General features: G+C 42.0%; 1 protein-coding gene across 5 annotated transcripts in view; it reads left to right on the top strand.

Moving 5' to 3' along the window:
* Nucleotides 1–18735, top strand: part of PIK3AP1 (phosphoinositide-3-kinase adaptor protein 1) — a 48507-nt gene that overhangs the window by 22927 nt on the left and 6845 nt on the right. For all 5 annotated transcript variants that reach the window (XM_052799728.1, XM_052799725.1, XM_052799724.1 and 2 more), the window contains 9 exons: nt 1566–1714; nt 2579–2723; nt 4276–4418; nt 5563–5695; nt 6438–6634; nt 8826–9015; nt 15710–15805; nt 17245–17424; nt 18230–18292. In XM_052799728.1, the coding sequence (XP_052655688.1) occupies nt 1566–1714; nt 2579–2723; nt 4276–4418; nt 5563–5695; nt 6438–6634; nt 8826–9015; nt 15710–15805; nt 17245–17424; nt 18230–18292 (1296 nt within the window). The remainder of the gene's footprint in view (nt 1–1565; nt 1715–2578; nt 2724–4275; nt 4419–5562; nt 5696–6437; nt 6635–8825; nt 9016–15709; nt 15806–17244; nt 17425–18229; nt 18293–18735) is intronic.

Genomic DNA, 18735 nt, shown 5'->3' with positions numbered 1-18735 from the left:
GGGGGGGGAAGGTGTGCATGACAGAATTTCAAATGTCCTAAGTTTAAGTCTTTGATAATAGTAATAATGATGATGATGAAGAAGTCTAGATTTAAATTCCTGACTGACTTCTAGCTACACTGTTTGAAACTAGCAGGACATGAACTCCTAATAGAAGCCTGCTTTAATAACTTTGGCTCTCTTGATTTGTGGAAACTTGATGTACCCAGAGGTGGGGGATTCTGAGTAAAACCTGGACTGTTGGCAGCTTCACTGTATGGATGCCACAGGTTAGACAGTGCAGTTGGTCACTTAGGTCTTTCTCATCAGGACTGAGCATTTTAAATAGAACATTTCTTACTCATATAAAAACTCTGCCGGTCCAAATCTGAGATTTTTGTCTAGTAAATAATTCGTACTGCTCTTTACAGTTGTGCTTTAAGGTAAGTAGGAAATAATAAATAACTTCCAAAATGTTATCTTAAATCCTTGACCGCTCCACAGTTTTCCAAGGTTTGGAAAATTTTGGCCATGGGAGACAGAGTTTTAAGAATTCATGCTAGTCTTCTGACAAGGGGAAGTCAGTGACTTTCACCCCATGTTTTGGGGGACAGGGGAAAAAAGGTGTGTATCGTGAATCAAGAGGTAGAAACTAGGTAAGAAAGCACTCTCTACTAAGTAGATACAAAATCATCTGTTGTTTCCTTTCTCTAGTTGAGAAAAGTATTTCCTGGCAGCGGTAGGAGACCTGTAATCTATTTTAATTCTTGCTAGGTTTTTTTGCAGCCAGTGGTATAAATTCAGTTTGTTTGCTCTTCCATCAATATCCATGCTATTACTGGGGAACAGGAATGAGAACATTGTTTTGTACACACAGATTGTAGGGTTACATGGGTTTACTTCTACTCTTGGGTCTGCTTGGGTAGAATACTGTTATTCTTCAACGCAAAGGCTCTGGTACATTTCAGTTTCACTCTTGTATAGATACAGGAGCTTACAGTTTGTGCTGGAGGAATGGGATCCCTTCAGATTACTGCCTCATGTTGTATTTTGTCAACACAGTAATGAACTTGGGAGTTGGGGTGAGCAACATAAGCAGGATCCAGAAAAATAAAGATACTACTGAAATGAAAGAAAAGTTGGTTTTCTTCATTTACTTTAGGAGAGGAAGACTAAAGGCTGCTGACCATCCTACAATGAACTTGGAGTGCAGCTGGAGTCAGATGAGTCCAGTTGCCGATCATTCTTATGTTAGACATTAACATATTAATTTTCCTATCTAACATGAGAAGGGACTATCCATCCAGCAGAGTGGCATTGTTGTTTGTTTTGTAAGCATGTTCAGTGCTACTCCAGCACTTTTGTGTCTTTGTGAATGTTTCCCAGCAATCCTCTTAAGGGAAAAAAAGAGGAAGCTCTGTAGTTTCCCTTTCTTCAGCTAGATCCCCTTTTCTCAGCATTGCTTTGAGAAGAGCAGCAAGTTCCACCCCACCACCTGCCTTGCTGTTTCTCAGGATGGATGTTGTATGATGCGCGTTTTCAGCAAAGGGGAGTGATGTAACAGAACTCTGTATGCTTTATTTTAGACTCAGGCTGTGACTCTGTGACTGATACAGAAACAGAAGACGAGAAGAACCCAGTTTACTCCCACAGACTTGCCATGAGTGAAGAACATGGATCATCCAAGAGCACTGGGGACCATCTGGTGGTGCAGCCTGACCGCATACGGTGTGGGGTACTGTATGCCCACCCCTTGGGCTACATTCTTACTGTGGGCTGTTGCAACCCATTATGCTGCTCTGTAATGGACAGCTTTACAGGCCTGGGAGTTAGTCCCTAATTCCTTTTCTGTCACCTTCCCTCTCAGCCCCTTGTCCTCAGTGTCTCTGTTTCATGAGTTCAGTTCCATAGGCCCAGAAGTAGCTTGGTAACATGCAGTGCCCAGCGTTGTCTAGGCTGCAATGTCACTTATTGACAGATAGTCTCATTAACATAGCTGCTTGTCTTGTGTGCCGTGAGGCACGTTCACACTCCTGACTTACCATCTTCCATTCTGGTAAGATTTAGGGGTGGCAAGTGGAGTAAGGTGGTTGTAATGAACCAATTAACTCCACAGCCTGGATGCAGTCTAATATGACAATTCTGGTGCATGTCCTGCAAGTGACTCCAAAGAGCTTAGATCATCGCTTCCTGTCTGAAAAACAGCATTTCTTAGTATAGTATCCCCTCAGATGGAAAAAGTCTAAGTTTCTTCCTTTGTTTCTGTTCAGAACAGCGCTGTGCTGCTTGAGGGAAGAGACTGATAGAGTTGAAACTAAATAATTTTATAAATCTAGCTTATTCAGTTTATAAATCTAGCTGATAAATCTGGAGTTTTGTCAGCTTAATGCATGTATCTATGCTGGTGCAAGCTGTAACAAAGCCATATGCCCAGTTACTCTATGACTGGAAGATGCTCCTGAAAACCATCCAGGACCGTGAAAATGACAGATGATAATTTATGTTAGTTGCAATGACAACAAAATCCCTAGAAAAGGGACTTAACAAAGTAAGTGTTCTTATGTTGTGAACCTGCATGTTGTAATGCCTTTTCTCTTAGGTGCAGACAACAGTTTATATTATCATGAAATGTAAACTAGATGGCAAAGTGAAAACTGAAGTTGAATTCTCTCCAGAGAATGCATCATCTGTGCGTGTGCCGGCTGAGGTGGAGAACGAGTACACAATCTCTGTGGAGGCTCCAAGTAAGCTGGGCTGAGATTTTCCTCCTCTCCTCCCTCCACTGCTTCCTTTCTACCTCAATCTGCCTGTCCTGAAAAGTGCCAGAGGGATAAGGGTAAAGGTTGCAACACAAGAAAACTTGAGGCCAGGAAATCTTGAACTTGCACTCTCATCTGTGATAGTTTTGTGATGAGGAACTGAGATAGACTGCTGCTTGGGGGCTCTGTTTTCCCCTCAGCTGAGGCAGGGTTGCAGTGTGAAAACACCTTACTGGGAGTTCTGAGAGTAGATTGCAGCTTGTAAAGCACTTTGAACTTAACTGTGTGTTATAACCACCACAACATTAGCATTGGCAGGGCACCGAGAGAAGGTAAGTGCCAGTAAACAATTGCATGACTATAACGTGCTTAATGTGTGATGATCTCTCTGTGATCGGAGTTGAAACTATTTATCCTGGCTTGCCTTTTAATTTAGGTATGTTCTGTCACTCTAGGTATTTACATTTACAAAACCGTAGGTTGTCTAAACTTTAGGTTCACTAAACTTTAGGGGCAAGGTTTTGGTGCCTTACAGATTGATAGTAGTTTCCCAGTATGATGTTATTTTATCTACTTTGGTCCATCGTCTTGAAGAGTCATTGTGCCAGCTCTGAAAATAGAGACTAATAGTCATTATAGCAACTTCTGTAAAGTCAGTGAGGTGGATTGATTTAAAGAAGGTGACCTCACCCACATAAAAATGTTCAACTTAATCTGTCTTAAATCAGGACTTATAATTTAAACATGGACCTGGAAACTAACTTGCACTTTGAATTATAAGCGTGACCTTCACGTTGATAGAGTGTACAACTATGTAAACTCTGCAGTTTCTAACAGTAAGAGAAATATATTTTTAATTCCTTTCGCATGTGACTGTAACTATTTCATCATTTCCTGAGTTGTTAACAGCCAAGCAGGGAAAGATTAATTTCAGTAGGATTCAAAATATTTGTGTTTCAAAGAGAAAGTTCAGACCTATGAATGTACACTGGACAAAACATCAAGAAGCTCCCAAGGTGCAGGTAGGAGATAAATCCTGTGCATGGGTAAAGTTGTAAAGCTGGAATTCTTCTAAGTTGATTTCATTCAGAGACTAGTGAGGCTGACAGGGGTTGCAAAATCCCTAGTGACTTTTGTGGTTTCTCTCCCCTTCTTCCCCAGCTCTCATATTTTATGGCATGGTTTAGAGACTGCTCCAGAGAAAGTCGGGCGTAGAGAGACATGAGGCGTTCTAGTTTGAGGTAGTGTACTGTTAATATTGGTGGTCCAGACAACTGTTAGAAGAGGACCTAACAGGTCACAGGTGATGTACATTGACATATCTATGAAGACGGTAGTTCCAAAGTACTTTCCTACCTAGTGTTCAGACCAGCATCATCTCCTTTTTTTCATGACTCTTCATGAATTCAGTACAATAGAAACTGTTTTGGTATGCCACTGGCAGTATCTCCAAACTCCTCCTATCCTGGGGGTATTTGATGCAGACTCATTCCCATTGTTTGTTCTTAACAGTGATTTCTTCTCTTTCTTTTCAAAGATTTAACCTCTGGGACAGTGCCTCTGCAGATATATTCAGGGGACTTGATGGTGGGAGAAACAAGCATCACCTATCATACCGACATGGAGGAAATTAGCAGTCTGTTGGCTAATGCAGCCAACCCGGTACAGTTCATGTGCCAGGTAATGACTCTAGCAAATAGCTGCTTTGGAAACCAGTTCTTTCAGAGGCTAGACAAGCGGACATAAGCAAAAATGCTTGCCATGAAGTAGCTCTTCTGAAGTGAAGAAATGCAAGGTCATGTACGGATTTTCACATAACCTTAACATCCCCTTTTAGCAAAAGCATGGGTGATCTTTCTGGAGCAAATAGCTGGCTAAGGTGACTCAGGCCATCCAGCTAAAAAAAAAAATGCAGTCAATCAACACTCACATTTAGACCTCAATGGCTTGAAAAGATTGGGATGACAGAACTTGATATAACAGAAAATACCATAAAGAAATAAATTGTTTCGAAATTTGTACCTGAGGGTTCTTGGAAAACATGTGAAAAGGTAGCAAAGATTCATACTAGCTGAATGAAGTAGAGTAACATAAAATGATTTGTTTATTCTTAGCACTTATTTCTTTAAAGCCACTCCTCAGTTCTCATATCATATTTTGCACAGCTGTGGTACCTGAACCCTGTCAGAGGGGTAAAGCTTGCACAAGCAAGTTCTCCAGATGTGTTGTCTTTGCTGCCTGCCTGTATGTCCCTGATCAGCCATGTAGTGGAAGCGTACAGAGTAGTGTTAGTCACCAGCAAACCTGAGTCAGGGGAGACTGTCTTTCCCTTTCTTTTTAGTTCCAAGTTATGGAGCAGTTGGTACTGGGCTGTGCCTCTACTTGGGGAATAGGCATGCTTCCCAGTCTTTGGCTAAGAACCAGTCCAAAAGCCAAACCCAGAGTGTACACCAGAGCAATTCAAAATGGACTAGTTCGTACTTAGAGCAGGAGTGACACTTCATTGGAACAGTTTCAGAGTAAGATTGTACCTGTCAAGGAGGTAGACAGTAACAGTTTTCTGTGCTTCTAGTTGCATGAGTGACTTTTCTCATGGTACTCTGTCTTTTTGTGGAGTGTATGGTTCTCCTCTGCTCCAATTAATGATACTCTGTTTCTGGACCAGGAAGCTATTCGTGTTCTTTGCTTGACCTGAACATTGCTACTTTCAGTGTTTATGCCTACTGTTTTCTGATATGTGCTAAATAAAGAAACACCTTATAAATCTCACCTTAACTGAATCTCCAGACTCTCCCAAACAAAATCACTTTCCATTTATCTCTAGGCTTTTAAAATTGTTCCATACAGCATAGAAGCACTGGACAAACTGTTGACTGAGTCACTCAAGAAGAATATTCCTGCCAGTGGCTTACACCTGTTTGGAATCAACCAGCTGGAAGAAGAAGATATGACAACAAGTAAGTTGAAATATTTTTGTTTTCTTTTTAAACTTAATCTGTATCAGTCGTTTTACCTTGGAGTGCCTTAACACTGCAGTGTGTGGTACCTGCATAGGCTGTCTCAAAAATCTTGGATCTCATCCAGGAGGCTAAATTTCTGATGATGCCTGTAGAGAGGGGATTGCCATTTGGGTCGGGTGACCCTTTTTTTATTACATCCATCAGTCTCACTTCCTTGCACTGCGACAGATGCAGCTATGTACACAGCTTCAAACACAACCAAAGTGAAAAAATTATGCTCCCCCAAAAGTCTCCCATGTTTTCTCCCTTGTTCTCCCAGTCCCATGTGGCATTTCTCCCCAGCTCAGTCCTTTTCCCCCAACCCCATGACTCTGCTCTAAGGTGCACAGTGGGCACCCAGCAGTTGGATTGGTGTGGCACCATGAATGGTTGCCTTACAGCAACTGGGTCCTACTGGAATGATGATCTAAGAGGTCCTTGCAAACCTGTGATCCTACATGCATTAAGCTATTACAGTGCCAGATTCCCCACTAAAGGTCATAGGACTTAAGCCTGGAGATCAGCTAGATAACTCAGTTAATTTGTGCAGAGTTAGCTCCATTCTGAAACTGTATCTATACTTTTCAGGGCTTTCATACCTGCTTTGGTCTATGTGTTTGCTAGGAATTTTATTTCTCACCTACTGGCTTTGTTGCTGCTAGAGAGAAACTTAGATTCTAACAGGCTCCTGTTCTCACAGATCAGAGGGATGAGGAGTTGCCAACACTGCTTCACTTTTCTGCAAGATACGGGCTTAAGAACCTCACCGCCTTGCTGCTTACATGCCCTGGAGCACTGCAGGCCTACAGTGTAGCCAACAAATATGGCCACTATCCAAACACCATAGCAGAAAAGCATGGCTTTAAGGACCTCCGCCAATTCATTGATGAATACGTGGTAAGAGGAAGCAGCAGTCCTTCTGCATTTTCCCACAGCAAGTGTGGGCAGTGGCACCAGGCTTGACACTTAGTATTGTGGGAGCGGGAGTGATGGGGTAATAAAGGGTGCAATGTGGTGTGGTAGGGTGTAGAAGACGGACATTCAGCCACACTGAAAGCTTCCGGGCTGGAGGGTTGGGTGCATCTCTGGAGCTGGGGAAGTTCTTGGGGCTTTTCCACAGAGCAAATAAGATGGAATCAGAGACCGCCATGCTGGGTTTCCTTATCATCCATCCATCTAATGAAGTTTGTGCATGGATGTGGTTGCTGTACTCTTCTAACCTCTGATCTTGGGAAAACTATAGCCCCTTCATCCCACTTACTTTGGGGAGTAATTATGGGAACAGAATATGTTGGGGAAGGTACAATCTGAGGTGCTCTCTGATTAGTCATAGTACAGTCTGGATTGTTTATTAGCTCATTCACAGCTGATCTGTGTAGTCTGCCTGCTCCACTTGAAATCCATTCCTTCCTGTGTTAGAATAGCTGTCCGTTCCCTACTTGTTCGTTCTGGGAGCTCAATTCACATTTCAGTTCTCTTTGAGCTAACCCCATCCCCAGAAAACAGCACTCTGACTTTTCCAGATTATGACATGGACCGGACTCCACCTGCACCAGGCAATTGTTTCTGTGGTGTCCTTAGGATAAACCCCATGCACACCTTTCTTTTCCATTTGAGTTGTTTTCAGCTTGTATGCTTCAAAATAACGAGTAGCTCCTTGACTCAGATCACGTGAATTCTTGAGCAGATTTTATTTCCCTTGACTTTTAGTTGAAAAGTTGTGTGTAGTTGTCCCTAACAGTTGTCTGAATGGTGGGTGATAGATCTGCCAGCCTTAGTGTGGTTCTGCAAGCCAATTACGGTAGTGTTTAAGCCCTATTTTGGAGGCATGGGTCCTTCTTAGACTTGGGACTTGCTTCTTCACTATACTAGAGCTAAATAAAAGTCATTCCCTGTTCTGAGATCAGGAGGGCTGCAGAAACTGTAAATTGTGTGATTAAAATCTTTGCATTGGGGTAAGTGAGAGATGCTTAGGAAGTCCTTCCAACCTCTTACTGCAGTACTGAGCTCCTCCCATGTCCTCCTTTCCACTGGCACAGTGATAGAGCTGTGTTAAGAGTAGGTCCAGCTTACTGACCATGAAGCTATCTGTGCAGCTTAGTACCAGAGCAAACAAATGATCTGATGTCTAGTATGGATATCTGAAAATCCCAGTAAACCCCTTTACTCACCTTATTTTTCTCTCTGGCAAAAGTCCCTCCACACCTTTCTAAAGCATCACATGAGCTACCTGCCTGATCCATCTTGACTGTAGAGGGACGCATGTGTAGACAGTTTTGACACATGCCCTGTGGATTGAAGGCCCATGAGGTGGTGGTTGTAGATGGAAGAATATCTTGTAGTAACTGCAACTATGGCTGTGCTTGTGACATAGTTGGAACTTGGAGAGGAGGCTGGGATGAAGCTTTGAATTTTGCTCCCTTGAGTGGTTTGGTGCACTGCCCTCCCCTCCCAGTCCCCCCACCCCATGTTGCAAATATGTGAGAAAGGGTTCTGCTGTCCTGTGAATCGAAAGTTGCCTGTATTACATGAACAGCTGCCTGCTGTGAGGTTTCCTGTTAGTCTCACAGAAAAGGGTCTGTGTACTCCCACTCTGGGTGTTAAGTGCTGCTGCTAAGGCCAAGAAACTGAAACTGAATCTACACCAAAGCTAAAACTTTGCTTTCTTATAAGTGCTCCACATGTGGCAAGCTTTCCCCTTTATGGTCAGCTACGCTTACCCCAAAACAGCATTTGACAAGCATTTGTATTTTTAGACTGAGCTTTGCTTATGTTCGAGGAGTTTGCAGGCATCAGGTAGGACATGAAATTTGAGGGAGTGAGCTGTAATGGCTATTCAGAATGTGTCAGCACCAACTTTTCACATTTGTTACCTGTTCAACACAGATCTTGAAGGCTGGGCCCAGACAGCTGTAGTGGGGATTTAATTCCTTTGAGAAGCCTTAGTCTTTGGGAATGGGCTGCTTTTAGAAGGTTTTTTCCATCAGCGATGGGAGAGTGAGATATATTTTGCTTGCTTTGATTCTCCAGATTCTTTATTTAAATGAGACTTGAACTTTTTTTTTTTCTTGCCCTCCTTCCTCTCCAGGAAACTGCAGATATGCTGAAGAGTCACATTAAGGAAGAGCTGATGCAAGGCGAGGAGGATGAGTCTGTTTATGAGTCCATGGCTCATCTGTCCACTGATCTGTTAATGAAATGTTCCTTGAATCCTGGCTCCGATGAAGAGCTTTATGAATCCATGGCTGGATTTGTCCCTGGTGCCCCAGAAGACCTCTGTATGTATATTCATAGAATCACAGAATTGTAGGTGGTTTGCATTGGAAGGGACCTCTAAAGGTTATCTAGTCCAACCCCCATGCAATTAGCGGAGACATCTTCAACTAGATCAGGTTGCTCAGACCCTCTGTCCAAGAGGCCTAAGCTGATCCATTTCTCTTATACATAGTAGCACCTCAGTTGAGTTTCAGAGTTCAGGGCTGATTATAGCTTTTCTGCTCTCACCACAAGGAGACCATGCTATGGTTCTGATGTTGGCTGGCTGATAAAATTGCTCTAAACCTTTCTTTGATTGCCAGTGTACAAGAGCAGTTTCCTCGGTGCTTTGAGGACTCACTAAACCCTGAGCAAGTGAATTAGCATTTGGAAGAGACCAAATTTTCTACCATGTCCTACTTCTCCCTCCTGAGATCCAGGGAGGTAGGGACACTCTGACTTACAGACACTGTGGGAAAAGAACACTATGCAAGATGTGATTTTACTGACGACTGGGAAACTGAAAAACAAGAGCTGAGCTTCTACCTCAACAGCTTGAGAACAAAAGAAAGTGAACATCTAGAAATACGTGTTCTGAAAAGATTATAATTGAAAAATCATTATTCTAATCCACTTAGTTTATTGCTAAAAATATAGAGCTAATTCTGATAAATATGCAGATGTTTAACTTTTTCACCATTCCATTAATATTCAGTGAGACTGATTGCAAATATCAAGTTAAGCACCTATGTTAAGCAGTTGTAAATTTGGTGTTCTTACTTATCTGCCTATTTGGTCTGGCTTCATCCCACTGATATATTTTATGATTCCCATGATGAGCAGAGAATCTAGCTTACTATAGTTTAAGTACCTGCATAAGGACTTCCAGTGTTCCTGCAGTTTTAAGTGTGCTGCCTCAGGGGAAAAGCTTTCTTACTGAAACACTTTAGCTTACAGACTTTATCTGTCCTGGGCTGATTTTCTCCTCTTTTAAATTAAACGATGTTATAAAACACGTTTGTGTTCATTAAGGATTCCAGAAGATTTGGTCAGTTCTCTGCCTGAAATCATAAACTCTTCTCTGCAAAGTTTTGTTTGGCTGCTGAAAGGATAGTTTTGCTACCAAAACCACGATTATTCTGCCTTCAGGTGGAGATAAGCAGTAAGGCCGGTTGGATTCCTAAGGAACAAAGCTGCTGTTGTTTGCAGTAATAGGGGTGAGAGTTTCTAGATGTTTGGAAGCTCTGCCTGCAATCGGTGCACCTCTGAATGGGGTTGATTGACTAAGTCTGTGGAGGGGCAAAACCCATGCTTAAAATAACAAAGCCCAACTTGTTTTCTTCCACCCCTGAAATGTCTAGATCTCCCAGAAGCTATGCAGGGGATATTCCTTTCTTTTGTGCATGCAAGTCAAGCTCCCTGTAATTTACCACTTTTGAACTGGACTCTGAAAAGCCTTTCTGAAAATGTTCTCATTTGTTCAGATTTAGGTGAGAATTGCTTCCTGTCAAGAAAACTCGTCAGCCCTGCAGAGTGTTGGTGGAAGAACTAATTGTTTAAAGATGCTTGTTTCTTCTTCCCTACTGAAGATCACCACCTCCCTCAGTCTCCTGTCTCAGTTGCTTGTGTGCACGTCCCCTTGCCTGTTTCTGTCAGTCAAGCCACATTAAGTTAAACAGTTCAAGTCCACAGGTTTTCCTGCCCTCACTTACTCTGATTGACAGATCTCAGGAGGGAGTTTGGCTGGTGTTTTGGATGAATACATGAACAGAGGCTGCTTGGGTGACAGGCATGGAGATGAAGAACTAGGAAAAGTTGCCATGGGATGGGAGAGGTTGTGCATTTGAAGCCTAAGTCAGGCAGCTTTCCTTAAGCCTCCTCAGCAGCAAAGGCCCAGCAGGCATACATCCTTTAGGGGAATCTTCTGCGAGCACAGCCGCATCAGCAGGGTGACAGAGGTCTCTGGGATCAGCACCAGAAAGTTCTACTGGTGTGCAAATGTGCTGCAGGCTCTGCAGGGCTAGTAGGCCTAGAAAGGTAAAAACCCAAGCTGTCCCTAAAGTAGGTACTTATGATTCCTTTACTGAAAAGCAGAGCCAAATGAGTCTGTGTTTTAAAATGTTTTCCTCATTGGCAAGATGCTATATATGGCTTATCTGTAATACCTCAACAGGGAACGTGAGTGTGCTTCCTGCTTCTTCTGGAGTTCTCCCAGTGTATTGCTCCTGCACACAGTGTTACCTTTCACTCAGGAGTCTTTTACTGAAAATCTGTTTTTCTTATGTATTCTGTTAGTCTTTCCCTGAAGAATATTTACAGCTTGTCTGAACAGTGCTTAAAATCTACCTCTCTTGTCACAGGTAAGGTTAAATTGGCACAATTCTCAATGCTTAGATTGGTTGTCTCAAAGTGAAGGTATTTCAATATTATTTAGAATACCAGCACACAGGCAAACCCTCACTGAAGTTAGTGGGAATGCTGGCTGGTTTAGAACTGCCATCACAAATAAAGGCTTCAAACTTTTGTACTGACTTAAAAGTTTGCGAGGATGAAAAACTCCCTAGGAAATCATAATCAATTCTACTGAGGTACTTTCTCCAGGTCAGAGTAGCTAGCTCTTAAGTGAGTAGTTATGGCTGTGGTGTAGAGGACAATACCTGGGCTATTTTAAGTGTAGCCATACTGTGGCAGCATGCCCATTTATTGTGATAAAGATGTGCTTCCACCGCAGTTCTTCAGAGACTGATCAAAGGAAGGTTAGATACCACAGGGTCAATTTGTCTGGCAGGAACTGGTTTGAGAATAAGGTAACACAGGACTGGAGCCATTGTAATGAGTTAAAAATAGTAGCAAATACTTGAATACTGGAGTGTTCTGTTAGTTCTTGTATTCTTCATCCCAATTCTGATTTTTCAATGCATTTTTATGTGTTGTTTTTTCCTCCCTGCCTTTGGTCCTGGGGAACCATTTACAGAGAAAGTGCAGAAGCTGTGCAAGGGCCCAATTTTACTTAAGCTGATGCTGCATGAGTTGCACATGCCTGTGTTGAGTTGCTAGTTGTCCCTTTAAGTTTTGAGATAAATGATGGAATTAAAAAAAAAAAAAAAAGGAAAAGGTTTTGTTCATCTACAGAACGTTGCCTCCTCTTCTGCTGCAGGGGAGCATTCTTTCCCAGGTAGGTCTTAATGCCCTGAGCAGTGTAGATCATAAAGTACTCCTAACAAATCAGTGGGAACTTAACTAGCTCCTACTGTTACCTTGTTTGCTGTTCTTTAATAATGAGATTGAAGTGCCTTATTTAATTTCTTGTGATTAATCTAATTGTTCCCGCTTCAGAAGAACACCTCCCTCTTATTACACTTTTCAAATACCTGTTGTTATAGACGCTCGTGACAAATTGGAGGAGCCAATTTGTATTAAATGACAAGATCGAATTTATTAGCAAGCGATAAGAGAGCAAAACAGCGCTGGGCGGCCGGGGAGACAGTGCTCCGCCAAAGGCTCGCGCCGAAAATGGGGAAGAGTCCCTTTATTTATACAGTTTCTAGTTTCTGTTTACGTGACGGCTCGTATCTTCTGCATTGCGTGTGCGTTTGTGCCGTCAATTGTTAGGTGGTCGTAATCTGCCTTCAGGTGGCGGCTGGTATCTTCTGCATTGTGTGTGCGTTTGCGCCGTCATTTGTTTGTTAGGTGGAACGTCTTTCGTTAATCATCGGTACTTAACTGGATACTGTGGTTTTAGATAAGCGAGGAATGTCTCTACCCCCACATGCGATTTCATGAACAAAGTTAACCAGTTCATTACACCTGTGAAGTCAAACACAATTTTCCAGAATATGCTCCAGGTTGGTACAGGTTGCAGGTAGATGTCATTTAGCTGAGTCACTCACACACTGTAACAAACAGCAGCTGAATAGCAAAAAGGGAGAGTTATCTCCATCATATCAGTCTGGTAGTATGAACTACAATATCAGATGAAGTGCTTTGCTCTTTCTGCTTTTCTTTCACCAGCAACTCCTGCTGATTTTTGCAAAACAGAGTATTTTGAGTAGGCTGGAGTTGTATGCAGGAGGGACTCTGAGAGCAAGGACTCTTGAAAGTGCTGAAAACCTGTTTTGTTTGTGTGAAGATTAAAACTGCCTGGTTTGTGTATGTGTTGTTATGCTGTTTTACTTGGGGAAAGAATTAGGCTGTATTTCCTCTGTCCAAGGTCAGAACAGTGGCAGTAGCCAAGGGCTGGTGGCAACAAGTCTGGACTCTTAGCACTGTTTCCATATCTATGAACTGTGAGGACACTCAGACCCTAGATGGTGTGAGTTTCATGCAGAGGTTTAATCCTTTATCCTAGAAACTTTTCAGCTGACTAAAATCTGTTGTCCTGTAATTTGCAGACCTCCAACACCTAAAGAGTAGATGTTAGTTCACATAGAAGTTGTTATGCCCTTATTCTACTTGCTTACATATCCTCTCCTTCCTCTACCATTTTATTGTCTTGAGACCAAGCTTTCAACACTGTCCGCATTGATTTTTATTTTTTCTGTAGTTAATGCAAGAAACAGCAGCCTCCTTGTCATCCTTGAACAAACTGAGAGAATTGTGCACAAAAATATAACTGCTTATAAAGTTCTGAGTTGCGATTTATACCAACACATTGTAGCCTTTGTCTTGCATGATAAAGGACTGGTGTCTGTAAAGAGGTAGCTTGCTTCATGCGCAGGAATACCTGGCTTCTAATGTTTGCAGATGTTTAAAGGGGGTTGTTACTTTCTAAAGGGTGCCCACACATGGATATTTTAGCTGTTGTGAAGGGTTTGTAGGTCATAACTTGTGTTCTGTATGCCTGTCTGTTCACAGGTTGGTTGAGCTCCTTTCTGAAGCCTTAAACCCTCCAAAGGGAAACTGAAACTCTTTGAATAAATATCTTTTAGCTACTAAATTCTGACATCTAGGAACTACTTAACCCTCTTCCTGCTAACTCTTCAGACCAACTTTCCCCAATAGCCTCAGGAAAATCTGGGGACCTTTCCTGTGATACCCAAAGTTTGTGTGCGCCACCTTCTTGTCAATTCTGTCTCACTAGCCGCTGCAGCAAGTAGAACAGGAGGTGTCAGTGACGAAGTAGAGAACTTCTCTTCAATTTTGGCACATGGGTGAGATATTAGGTCTCATCTGTATGCAAGACAGGCCCATGTGCAAGAGGGTAGCGAGATGGCAATCATGTCTTCTAAGGAGAACTAATTAGTTGATGAATTTAACTACATTGACTATGTGATCGAAAACAAACGCTGCAGTATTGTGTTGCACTGCTGTTTTAGTAATCCTGCAGAGCACAGCCAAAACTGGGAAAGTACTATTCCCTCCACAGAGAATGAAAGGAACTTTGCACATCTGTCACATTCTGTTCTGCCCTGAAATACATGAAGTAGTGGCTTTCCTCTGGGCCTGTATTTGCCACAGGTTAATTTCTAAAAGCTACATTAAAAATAATCGAGGTGGCTGCAAGGTGGAAAAATCGCTCTACAGAAAAATACAGGTTTGTAGTGCTGATTCTTTAGGATGCTCAAATGTCAAATCTGTTCTTCCATGTAGTGCAGCAATACTTAAGTGAACTTTATACTAGGTTGGTGGTGAGCAGATTAGCTCCAGCAGCATGCAGCTTGGCATGGACTGCAGAGCTGCTGCGAAGCTGCTGATATAGTTAGTCCACATATTCCTGTGAGATTAAAGCTAGGTTGGGTGCATTCACATGACTGTCAGTGGGTCCTTTGACAATTATTGTTTAAAAAACCCCCACAACATTCTGACAAAGCAAAATCTTGCTAGCATATTCTCATCCCTTTCTCATAATCTTCTCAGCTTTGCAGGAAAAAAATAAGAAAGGTCAGCAAATATTAAAAAGACATTTATAGAGAAATGTTTCATATTCTTTCATGTAACCCAAGCCATCTAGTTTACATAGTAATAGATTTTCACAATGTGCCTCAGCGATTCACATATGTCAATAAACCTCAACAGTTCATTTATACTACTCTTGGTTTTAATATTATTAGGAGCATGGTTACCTAACACTTTATTTCAGTTTTAGGATTAGTTTTAGGGTTATGATGAGGTTGACCCTTTTTTTTAAAATCAGAATTCTTCATGTCAAAACACTGACTTAACAAAGTACTTTATTGTTTGCTGTCATTCCTTTCTCAGTACTAAATTATCATCTGACCCTCTAAACACCCTCCAGCCCAACTAATTAACTCAGCCAGCTGTTTTGACTTTTATCCAATAAACAAAACAAATACTATCTTCTGTATCATGGGCAAATTGCCCTTAATGTCTTATTTTGCCAAGTCACAGAGTTTCCACTCAGTCTGGCCTCTCAGGAGCACTGTGCAGAGACCAAAACCTTCACCTGGCCCACACACTCTCAGTAATAGCTAATCCTTAGTGCCTGCTTGGAGCCTTGTCAGAACTTCTCAAGCAATGTTAGTCACCCTCAAGCACAACTATCAGGCAGCTGGCAAAGATTTGTGCAGACTGTATGGAACAGCAACTTAGGAGCCTTTTTTGAGGCAAGTGTCTGGTCAGTTGCCTGGCTTCCTCTTTGATTTTCACCATAAACCAAAGGTCTAGTCAGAAATATCACATAATTTTATTATATTATATTACATTGTTCTACATGTTTAAGGGCATAATGAACAGGTTCATCTTTCTGATTTTTTTCAGATGTAGAGATGCTTCAGTCCAAACCAGAAACTCCAGTTGCCGGAGATGAAGTTTCTCTAACTACAAAAGACTCAATGCTCCGCAAGTTTTTAGAAGGTGAGACCTGTTTGAAAAGAGGGATGGCAGTAGCACAGTTAAAGCAATTAAATAGAACTTGAGATTTCTCCTTGATCTGTTATGAATAGGAGCTAGTCCACACTGTTAGACATGGACAGCTTTGCCTTAGTGGGTACAAATGAGGCACAACAGAAAAATCAGCTTGTGAGGTGATTTCACAAAAGCGGTTAGTTTCTTACCAAAGAGGAGGAGTGGTTCCTAGCACACAGCTGGTATCTATTCAGGAATGGCTGTCTTTTGTTCTTATCTTAGTGATGGGAATTAATTCTGGTGTCCTGATGTGGGTGCATGTTCCCCTCATGGGCAGAGGCTGAGTGTAAAGTATAGCAGCACAAGCTAGTGATGAATTTTAATGTAGATGCTTTATTCAAAAGTCCATCCATTAGGAACAACAGCCTGGAAAGAGGAAAAGAACTCCTGGCTCCCAAACCTGATCTACGCTGTGCTTCTTCAGTGCTCCCCCTGCCTTCTGTGACCAAAGCCAGACCTTAGATCAATGCTATCTTCACTGAGCCTGATTGGGTTGTCCAAACCTTTTCCTGACTCACCAGGTTCCATGGGATACAGGCTCACTTTTTGTGGGTGGCCCAGCTGGACTCAGAGCAAGATTAAGTCTGGGGCTCTTAGCATCTTCTTCTGTTTCCCCTGCCTTCACAGATGCTCTGGCAGTGCCATTGCATTGACTCAACTAAGTGTTACAACATCCCTAAAGGAAGGTCAGTCCAGTGGTTGGGGTATTCATTTGTGACTTGGTAACAGAGTAGGGAGTTAGTCCAGGGGCTCTTAATTCTTTTTGCTAGCATGCAAACAGAGGGAAACTAGGTTTTAAATCGAGTGTGATAGCGTTTGATGATTTTGCCGTCATGTTAGGAGTGAGAATAGAATGGTGATGATGAGGTGGTATAATAGTAGCTGGACTTGTTAAGTACAGACATGCATACCCAGGTCCCTCTGAGACACATTGTTCTGAGATCAAATATATTGTCAGCTGATGGCAAATGCTCATTTCAGACAAAGGAGTAATTCTCTGTAGTACTTTGTAGACCACCACAAGTAGCTTTTGGAAACCAGTGCTCCATTTGATTTGTTAACTGTTATAATATGCTAATTAACTGGAATTAATTGAACTAACTGTTCCTCAAGTTCTTAAAAACAGTTATGAGATTTTCCACTATGGTTTCTTCACCAAAACAGATAGTACAGGCTTAGTGGCAAACACTTACATGCTACTAGATGTTAATGACTTTATCAAGTCCTGTCTTGAAGGGCTTTGGCACTTTAAGTCACTGCAAAACTGGATGGTTTTTGCCTGTGAAGTGGCAAGCTTGGTAAGAATGTGGTACATAGTGCATGTGGAGGGATCCAGTGTTCAGTGAAGAGGCCAGATTGTTTTTCTTACAAACTCTACTCTGTTGTAGGCAGTAGCATGGATGTGCCAGATTCAGAGGAAGGAGTTTACCAGCAGTATGGTGAAGATGTATACTACTCAGTGGAACAAGATACTTTTCCACAGGAAATGGCTAGCAGACCTCCAGTTCCTGTTCCAAGACCAGAATCCAGCTCTCCACAGCCAGACAATGAGCTGTACATCTCCAAAAGTGAGTAGGGTACCAGGACCTAAACTGTAGACTAGTCAACTGTAGAATGGCCTTGACGTGGGCTCCAGTTGCCAAATAAATGCCAAGAAAATCTACACGTTTTTGAGACCCCTGGATTATTTGGCTCTGGAGCTGGATTACTTTTGGGATCCAATTTCAAATCTGTTTTTCATCTTCTGCCTACTCTGAAAATGTGGGGATGTTGTATCCTGAGGTCTTGGCCTAATCTTGCTCGTAATGAAAGCAGTAGGACAACAGATTACTCCCAAACTGTATGAACAAATCCAACTAAATAGGAAAGATCCTGATATTATAAGGACACAATCAAGCTATTAATTGCTGCTCTGTAATGGTATCATTGATTCAATAGCATTTGTATAGGATATGATTCTATGCCTCAATACCTCCATCTGAGGTGGTGTTTAATTGAAATTGAAGAAAATTGTGCCTCCTAGTTTGCTAGGCAGTTTTGGAAATCTTGGTCATATTTCACAAACATTCTAACAAGAACTACGGTAATGTGTGGGAGAGCAATTTCAGTGACTCTTCCTTCCCCCCACAACAGGACTCTGGACTGTGAGGAAAGCATGTCCAGATTTCTCTTAGAGGTGGTTGAGCTAAATTCTTTGAGGTCAGTAGAAGGGGAGTTCTACTGTACAACTCCTTATCTTGTTTCTTCAATGGACTTAGTAGGGTAGCAGAAGCTGTAAGGTAGTGCAGAATTGTGTATGCTGCCCATATTCATCCTTGCTACTTCTATCTCCATGAGATGCATTTCAGTATCTAAAGAGTGTTTGTTTTACAGTTTTTGCACAGAAAGCTCAAAGACCTGAGAATCTCTATGTCCCTAGAGGAAGGGTTAAGAAAGGTAAGTCAGAAGTTCACCCTGAAAATCTTTCCAGTAATCCAAAAGCAAATCTGCTGAGGTAGCTTCATTTGTGTGAAATGTGACAGAATGGTCTGTTTTATAGGGCTCTGGAGATAATAGACTTGTATGAATGATCCAACCTTTCTGACCTTACGTGATACTGGAAACTTTTTATAACTGCAGACTGTGAGGGGGGTATCCTTTTATCACTTAGTGTACATATCCCCTGTCTTAGAGTTTATCCTCAGTCAGGATCATCATGATCATTGAAGTCCTTTTTTATGCTGTGACTCATATTACTTCATGGAGTCAATGTCCCACTTTTGATCTTCTGGATATAGCCACTGCCTGTTGATCATTATTTCCTGGGATTTAACCTTCAGTGAACTACTTGCCATTGATCTCTGCACTTCCTAAACTGTGCCCTTATTCTTTCACCTCTT

This window comes from Harpia harpyja, chromosome 10 (genome assembly GCF_026419915.1).
Source record: "Harpia harpyja isolate bHarHar1 chromosome 10, bHarHar1 primary haplotype, whole genome shotgun sequence".
In the NCBI taxonomy this organism is placed as follows: domain Eukaryota; kingdom Metazoa; phylum Chordata; class Aves; order Accipitriformes; family Accipitridae; genus Harpia; species Harpia harpyja.
The sequence above is the reverse complement of the archived record's forward strand: the minus strand, read 5'-3'. Positions and strand labels throughout refer to the sequence as shown.